Raw genomic sequence first — 8,767 nt, 5'->3', positions numbered from 1 at the left:
AATGAAACGAAAACAAGACTTCGCGGCCAAGTCACGAGTTTGCTGTTTGTTTTCAAACACTCCTTTTAATTTCTTGGTGTTTTTTTAAAATTTTGTTGACGCCGGCACAGTGATGAGAAAGCGGCTCGGTTCTGATTTCTCTTCTGTGATTATGGGAACGCGTCGAAATGGGTTTGTCCTCAACGATGGATTTTTTTTCTATGAAGAAATATCTATTTTAGAATGTATCATATCTGAGATAAATAAACACATACAGCTGGCGTTTCTTTTTCTCTTTTCAAAGACTAATTAATTGGGTACTTAATGATTTAAACTTCAAGAGAACTCTCTAGCAGTGTTTTCACAGCTTCACTTTTCATCACATGTTGGACAATCGCTCCCCTTGAAATATATTCTCTGGAATACCAGGGTGGGGGAAATTAAAATGACAATACGTTCATAACGATGCTAGAAACACGTTTTGGAGACAAAAAAATGAGTTATTTATTTTTTGTTCCTTTTAAATAATGTAGTCGTCTCCCAGGCGGCTTGCACTAAAACTAATGTTTTATTTAGAGCTAATTTAGATTTCTGAATGTTTAATTGGGTTTAAAAGGGAAGGAAAAAACACGCTCCCCGAAAAAGGCATATTTCTGTATCATCACCCTATAGAATGAACTAATTCTGCTTCAGAAAGTCCAATGAAACCTGCTGAATAATGTTACGTTAACATATTGAATTGCACGTCGCTTTGTAGTTTTCCCCCATATACTCAACAGACAAACTGACAAAAATGGAAACATGAAATACTATTACTATTATGGTAGATTAATTAAAAATTGGAACTTGGGTTCAGGAGACGAGATTTCGGGGTCACTGCGCGGCGCACCAGGCAGGGAGATTTGGGGTTTGATACAGCAAACCTCAAACTAGGTCTCCCGCTGGACGGGGGTCTCCTGGAACCGGATTTCAAGACACCGCTGTTCCTGAAGAAGGGGCTTCGTGTTCCCTCGGCTTTAGACTCAGCTGTCATCCGTTGACTTAGTTTTCTCTGTTGTGAAACTGCAGTGTTAGAAATGGTGGTTCATGAAATGTGGAATTTTTTAAAAAAAGAGAAGAAAATAAATGAATTATATGCTGAGGGATTTAAAAAAACAAACATCTAAACGATGTCAGAGCAAATCACAGAAGCCAGCTTTGAACTGGAGGGAGAGGAGGGGCGGGGAGGGAGAGATAGAGAGGAGAGGAAAGAGAGAGAGAGGGGGGAGAGGAGTGATGAGATGAGAGAGAGAGAGAGGAGGGGCGGAGAGGGAGAGATGGAGAGGAAAGAGGGAGAGAGAGATAGAGAGGAGAGGAAAGAGAGAGAGAGTGGAGAGGGAGAGATAGAGAGGAGAGGAAAGAGAGAGTAGCGATGAGAGAGAGGGGAGAGGAGTGGTGAGAGAGCGAGGAGGGGTGGAGAGGGGAGGGGAGAGGAGTGAGGGGAGAAGAGGGAGAGGAAAGGAAGAGGTTTGGAGAGAGGAGAAAGAGAGAGAGGGGAAGGAGCAATGAGAGAGAGGGGGAGAGAGGAGAGAGATGGATGGACGGAGGGAGAGAGAGAAGAGAGAGGAGAGAGTGAGGAGAGTAGGAAAGAGAGAGGAATTATGTTATACAGAGAAAGGCTAACCACTCTCATTGTAATAATGTTTCAAGGCGGTTTGCTTCAGTTAGTGAAATCCACGACAGGCGTGTGCAAAGCTTTATGACAAATTCACCCGAATCCTGACATGCATATATATATATAATATCTGTGTGTGTATATGAATATAATTTAGATATTTTATTTACATCATGTCATCAAAGACACGGCGACATGTTTTTTAGTTATTGCTCTAATTTGAAATCGTTCTCGTTCATTTATCATCGTAGTTAGTACGTGCTCTGAATGGACAAATACCGTTACTGTCAGTTTAACTGCTCTGAGAGACAGAGGCTGGAGGCGGGACTTCCTAATGTGATTAATGGAGGGTGACGAGAGTCCACGTGACCCCTCCAGGAATGAAATGAGAGAGAGAGAGATAGAGAATGTCCTACGAAAATCTGCTTTGTTACACATTAGAACCTTATTTCACCGTGAGATATTTAGCCTTTCAACGCCTTTTTTTCTTAACCAATCAACAGCTTTCATTAAGTGACTGACAAGCTTTTCAGCCAATAATAGGTATGGTATGAATGAAAGGGCAAAAAAAAAAAAAAAAAACGTTTTAAAATCAACAGCCATAAAAAGTAGACAAAGCATTAAAACAGGACTCTAGTTAAAACAATGATAAAAAAACAAACAAAAAAACCGCATTTTTAAATAAATCTGTATTTCGGAGTAATTTCTATTGTGAGGTACTGGATTGTGAAGAGGCTCTTTTTACATTTGAAGGCAATCTAATCTCAATGTAGGGTGTGGGATCTCAGTTCAGGGTGTTGGGTCTCAGTTCAGGGTGTTGGGTCTCAGTTCAGGGTGTTGGGTCTCAGTTCAGGGTGCTGGGTCTCAGTTCAGGGTGCTGGGTCTCAGTTCAGGGTGTTGGGTCTCAGTTAGGAGCATGGTGTTGTTAGACTGTGAGATCGAGACAGATGCATCCAGTTCAAGACTCTTGTACTAGCCTACAGATGCCTTGAGCAGACTGCACCCAGCTACCTCCAGACCCTCATCTCTCCCTACACCCCCACTCGACCTCTCTGCTCCGCCTGCACTAGAAGACTAGCTCTACCTCCGCTACGCTCCCCTGCCTCCAAAGCCCGCTCCTTCTCCACCCTTGCTCCGCAATGGTGGAATGACCTTCCTACAGATGTCAGGACTGCCCAGTCCCTGACCACATTCCGGTGCCTCCTTAAGACTCACCTCTTCAAACAGCACCTGTAGAACTCCTCTGTTTGTATCCTGGGACACTATCACCCCTCATGTAAATGTGCTTTATTCTGCTCTTATCTGCCCCCTATTTTACTGCATTTAATCCTGTACTTCAGAATACTGTAATCTGCCAAGTGTTTAACCTGTAGTATTTTGTATTTAATCATATCCTGATGTAACTATCACTATTTAATCATATCCTGATGTAACTATCACTATTATCTGCTGTATTATTGAATTGTGGTTTGTCACACTTGAACAAAAGTTATTGTATTTCTTGCTCTTATTGTATTACTTGTATTGTAACACTTGAAATGTATTTGCTTACGATTGTAAGTCGCCCTGGATAAGGGCGTCTGCTAAGAAATAAATAATAATAATAATAATGCAGCGAGGGAGCTAAAGGGTTAAGTTTAGCAAGTCCCGAGGGGTCAATTAAGTTTCTGTTCCCTGTCACTATACCACAACATGTCTCTGTGATAGCCTGCAACAATGTGACAGCAACACTGCCTCTCTCTCTCTCTCTCTCTCTCTCTCTCTCTCTCTCTCTCTCTCTCTCTCTCTCTCTCTCTCTCTCTCTCTCTCTCTCTCTCTCTCTCTCTCTCTCTCTCTCTCTCTCACGCTCTCTCTCTCTGTATCTCTGTGTATCTCCAGCCCCCTGTGTGAATTCTGTACAGTATTTGCCAGGCTGGTTTATTGTATAATGATTTAGGGACTGTGGGGGAGGGGCATCTGAATTATTTATCCTATCCCATATCATGTACAAGTGGAAGTTTTTAAAAATATTTTGAGTCAAACTGGTGCATTAATAATAATAATAATAATAATAATAATAATAATAATAATAATAATGTCTGATAATGTGAGCAGCATGTTTGCGGACTGTTCTCATGCATGATTATAGGTGAAACTGGAGCTGTTACAGGGGACTGGATGCTACAAAGGTTAGGGTTAGGGGTTAGGGGTTAGGGTTAGGGTTGTGGTTGTGGTTCCTCTTGTAAAAACACAGTCGAAATTCACTGCTCTCTCTCTCTCTCTCTCTCTCTCTCTCTCCCTCTCTCTATCTCCCTCTCTCAGTATCCGCAGCTCATTTTTCCCAGGAACCTGCAGACCAGACTGTGGTATCCGGCCACAATGTGCTGCTATCCTGCATAATCTTCAACTACTCCGGGATCGTCCAGTGGACCAAAGATGGGCTGGCACTGGGCATCGGGGAAGGGCTGAGAGGTGACCTTCAGCATCTTAACAACTTCCCTTTGGGTTGATTAATTTGTTTTTGATTTTGAATGCATTTAAGCATGATTTTTAAAAACCTGCTCAACCCTTATGGAAAATGGTATTGAAAATAATAATAATAATAATAATAATAATAATAATAATAATAATAATAATAATAAATAATAATAATAAAATATAATATTTGGCTGTATTAATGAGTCATTTAGCAGACGCTTTTATCCAAAGTGACTTACAGAGACTAGGGGGGTGAACTCTGCATCATCAACAACTGCTGCTGCTGCTGCTGCAGAGTCACTTCCAATAGGAGCTCGTTTGTTTGACGTCTCATCTGAAGGACGGAGCACAAGGAGGTTCAGTGACTTGCTCAGGGTCACACACACACACAGGGAGTCAGTGGCTGCTGCAGAGTCACTTCCAATAGGAGCTCGTTTGTTTGACGTCTCATCCAAAGGACGGAGCACAAGGAGGTTCAGTGACTTGCTCAGGGTCACACACACACACAGGGAGTCAGTGGCTGCTGCAGAGTCACTTCCAATAGGAGCACGTTTGTTTGATGTCTCATCCTGAAGGACGGAGCACAAGGAGGTTCAGCGACTTGCTCAGGGTCTCACACACACACAGGGAGTCAGTGGCTGCTGCAGAGTCACTTCCAATAGGAGCACGTTTGTTTGATGTCTCATCCTGAAGGACGGAGCACAAGGAGGTTCAGTGACTTGCTCAGGGTCACACACACACAGGGAGTCAGTGGCTGAGCCGGGTCATTTGAACCTCCTGGTATCGAGACCCCTTTTCTTTAACCAGTGGACCACCCAGGCTCCTGTATGTTTACTATGTTTACCGTATTTCCATAATTCAGACTTCTGTGCTCTGAGAATGAAAATCCATCGCTGGATTTCAACAGCAGGGACTAAAGCAAGGAGAATTTTGATGCGCTGCTGCCATCTGGTGGTTGCAAGGGGAATAGCGCCTCTTGAATGGACATTCCAAGTCTTTAAGTTTGTTTGCTTCTATATTTTCAGCCTGGCCTCGCTATCGGGTGCTCCGCAGCTCTGACTCCAGTCAGTACAATCTGCAGGTGTCGCACGCTGAGCTGTCTGATGATGCGCAGTACGAGTGCCAGGCCACTGAAGCAGCGCTGAGGTCGAGACGAGCCAAACTCACTGTGCTGAGTAAGAGCGACATCACCATCCGTCTGTCTGTCTGTCAGTCTGTCTGTCTGTCTGTCAACGAATCTGTCTGTCTACTGCAGCTGTCTGTGTCGGTCTGTGTATGTGTCTGTCTGTTTGTCTGTCTGTCTGTCTGTCAACGAATCTATCTGACTGTCTATTGCAGCTGTCTGTCTGTTTATCTATCTGTCTACTGTAACTGTCTGTCTGTCTGTCAATGAATCTATCTGACTGTCTAATGCATCTGTCTGTCTGTCTGTCTATCTATCAATCTGTCTACTGTATCTGTCAATCTGTCTGTCTAACTCCCTCTCTCTCCCTCTCTCTCCCCCCTCTCTCCATCCCCCTCTCTATCCCCTCTCTCTCTCTATCCTCTCTCCCTCCCCCTCCCTCTCCCCCCTCTCTCTCTCTCTCTCTCCCCCCTCTCTCTCTCTCTCCATCCCCCTCTCTCTATCCCCCCTCCCCCTCTCTCTCTTCTCCTCCTGCTTGTTGTTTGTCCTCAGTCCCCCCTGAAGACCCCGTTATTGAGGGGGCTCCTGAGATCCTGCTGACCGCTGGCATCCCCCATAACCTGACCTGCCGGGCCAAGGCGGCCAAACCCGCGGCCGTGATCACGTGGCAACGAGACGGAGCCAAACAAGAGGGCGCGTTCAGCACCACGGTGAGAGGAGAGCATCCCTATGCTTTATCACACCTCTCTGTGCTTTACAATGCTTCCCTATGCTTTACCAGACCTCTCTGTGCTTTACAATGCTTCCCTATGCTTTACCAGACCTCTCTGTGCTTTACAATGCTTCCCTATGCTTTACCAGACCTCTCTGTGCTTTACAATGCTTCCCTATGCTTTACCAGACCTCTCTGTGCTTTACAATGCTTCCCTATGCTTTACCAGACCTCTCTGTGCTTTACAATGCTTCCCTAAGCTTTACCAGACCTCTCTGTGCTTTACAATGCTTCCCTATGCTTTACCAGACCTCTCTGTGCTTTACAATGCTTCCCTATGCTTTACCAGACCTCTCTGTGCTTTACAATGCTTCCCTATGCTTTACCAGACCTCTCTGTGCTTTACAATGCTTCCCTATGCTTTACCAGACCTCTCTGTGCTTTACAATGCTTCCCTAAGCTTTACCAGACCTCTCTGTGCTTTACAATGCTTCCCTATGCTTTACCAGACCTCTCTGTGCTTTACAATGCTTCCCTAAGCTTTACCAGACCTCTCTGTGCTTTACAATGCTTCCCTATGCTTTACCAGACCTCTCTGCTTTACAATGCTTCCCTAAGCTTTACCAGACCTCTCTGTGCTTTACAATGCGTCCCTATGCTTTACCAGACCTCTCTGTGCTTTACAATGCTTCCCTATGCATTACCAGACCTCTCTCCTTTACAATGCTTCCCTATGCTTTACCAGACCTCTCTGTGCTTTACAATGCTTCCCTATGCATTACCAGACCTCTCTCCTTTACAATGCTTCCCTATGCTTTACCAGACCTCTCTGTGTTTACCATGCTTTATGCTTTATTACACTTTGCTGTGCTTTTACTATGGGAGACTTCTCTAAGAGCACACAGAGGGTGGTGAGGGGGATGGAAGGGGCTGCCCAGGGTCACCTAGTCATGCTGTCGAGGCAGAATCACTGGAATCCTTAAAGACCCGACTTTACAAAGTTCTGAGATCAATCAGTTGCTATGGGAACCGGACAAGCTCTGATGGGCTTAATGGCCTCCTCTCGTTCGTTAATTTTCTTTAACGAAGGCTTATCGAATAAGGGAGAAATTACTAGTGATGTCAGAACGACTGAAATGTTTGGAAATAAAATGAAAAAACTTTAACCTCTGCCCCCTCCCCACCCCCTCCCGTCTTGCAGGAAGTGATGTCAGACAGGAAGAGGGAGACGACGCTCAGCTTCCTGCCCATCGTGCCGACCGACGCGGACATCGGGCGGGTGTTCACGTGTCACGCGAGCAACGAAGCGCTTCCTGCCGGGAAAGAGACCTCCGTGAAGCTCAACGTGCACCGTGAGTGAGCAAGAGGGGCTGCGACACGGGGCGTGACACCGACCTATCAGGAGCTGGCTTCCGAGCCGAAAATAAAAAGCGTTCTGTGTGGTGTTCTGCGCAGAATCTTTTGTTTTTAGTTTTGTATTAACAATGGCTTACAAAAATCAAGTCAACATAATCATACTAGGCAATGTAAGGGGCAGCAGTGTGGAGTAGCGGTTAGGGCTCTGGACTCTTGACCGGAGGGTCGTGGGTTCAATCCCAGGTGGGGGGACACTGCTGCTGTACCCTTGAGCAAGGTACTTTACCTAGATTGCTCCAGTAAAAACCCAACTGTATAAATGGGGAATTGTATGTAAAAATAATGTGATATCTTGTGACAATTGTAAGTCGCCCTGGATAAGGGCGTCTGCTAAGAAATGTCTAGCGTTATTTGGCAGTAAGAACTGTCAATCAGAAACGTCACAGCGAGACTTCTTATCGAGCCACGTTGTCAAAGTCTCGACTCCAGCCTTTAATGAACTCCAATGTTTTGCAGGAGACGAGACAAACTTTTAATAGAACAGAACAGGAAGAGTTTTACATATCCTGTCACTTTAGCAGTAGTCTGTTTATATTTTTTAGTCATTTAGCAGACTTGCTCAGGGTCTCGCACTCTGAGCCGGGGATTTGAACCTCCTGGTATCGAGCCCTTTTCTTTAGCCGCTGGTCGATGTAACTGTATAAGATTTGGTCTCTCTCTCTCTCTCTGTGTTTCCAGATCCCCCGACGGTCACTCTGTCTCTCCACCCGCAGGCAGTCCTGGAGGGAGAGAGGGTGATCTTCACCTGCACTGCCACGGCCAACCCTGAGATCCTGGGCTTCCGGTGAGAGAGTCCAGCTAACCCCCGACCCCGACACGCGGCTTCAGAAACCAGCGCCGCGTCTCCACGGCCTGTCCCGCTCGCTGTCTGTCTGTCTGTCTGTCTGTGTGACGAAAGAGCAAGCTGTGCATGATTTAACTTGCTGAGATTGAGAGAATGCATTTGATTCTAAATCCAGACATGATAGAAATTTCACAGACTGCAAAAAGACTGCAAGACTGTAACAAGAATGCAAAAATACTGCAAAAATACTGCAAAAATACTACAAAAATACTGCAAAATACTACAAAAATACTGCAAAAATACTGCAAAAATACTGCAAAAATACTGCAAAAATACATCAAAAATACTGCAAAAATACTGCAAAAATACTGCAAAAAGAATGCAAAAAAGAATGCATGATAAACAGATTAAAATCTGACTTCCTCTCATTGGTACATTTTCAGATGCTCTTCTTATGTTCTTAAGCCGAGAGAAACACGAAGGCATTTTTTTCAGGAACGGCGGTGGCTTGAACCCTGGTTCCAGGAGACCTAGTTTGGGGGTTGCTGTCTCAAAACCCCCCCAAGTCTCCCCTGGTGTGCGCCGTGCAGTTTCCTGAAGTAGCTTCGTCTTCCCTCGGCTTGACTCTTGAGTGTCAGGTGA

General features: G+C 45.0%; 1 protein-coding gene across 1 annotated transcript in view; it reads left to right on the top strand.

Moving 5' to 3' along the window:
* LOC117410072 (kin of IRRE-like protein 1) overlaps window positions 1–8,767 on the top strand; it is a 38,698-nt gene that overhangs the window by 19,111 nt on the left and 10,820 nt on the right. The window contains exons 2-6 of the mRNA XM_059021637.1: window positions 3,935–4,084; window positions 5,116–5,265; window positions 5,766–5,923; window positions 7,127–7,277; window positions 8,020–8,125. Of these exons, the coding sequence (XP_058877620.1) occupies window positions 3,935–4,084; window positions 5,116–5,265; window positions 5,766–5,923; window positions 7,127–7,277; window positions 8,020–8,125 (715 nt within the window). The remainder of the gene's footprint in view (window positions 1–3,934; window positions 4,085–5,115; window positions 5,266–5,765; window positions 5,924–7,126; window positions 7,278–8,019; window positions 8,126–8,767) is intronic.

This window comes from Acipenser ruthenus, unplaced genomic scaffold (genome assembly GCF_902713425.1).
Source record: "Acipenser ruthenus unplaced genomic scaffold, fAciRut3.2 maternal haplotype, whole genome shotgun sequence".
Lineage (NCBI taxonomy): Eukaryota > Metazoa > Chordata > Actinopteri > Acipenseriformes > Acipenseridae > Acipenser > Acipenser ruthenus.
This window is presented reverse-complemented; position numbering and strand designations above follow the sequence as displayed.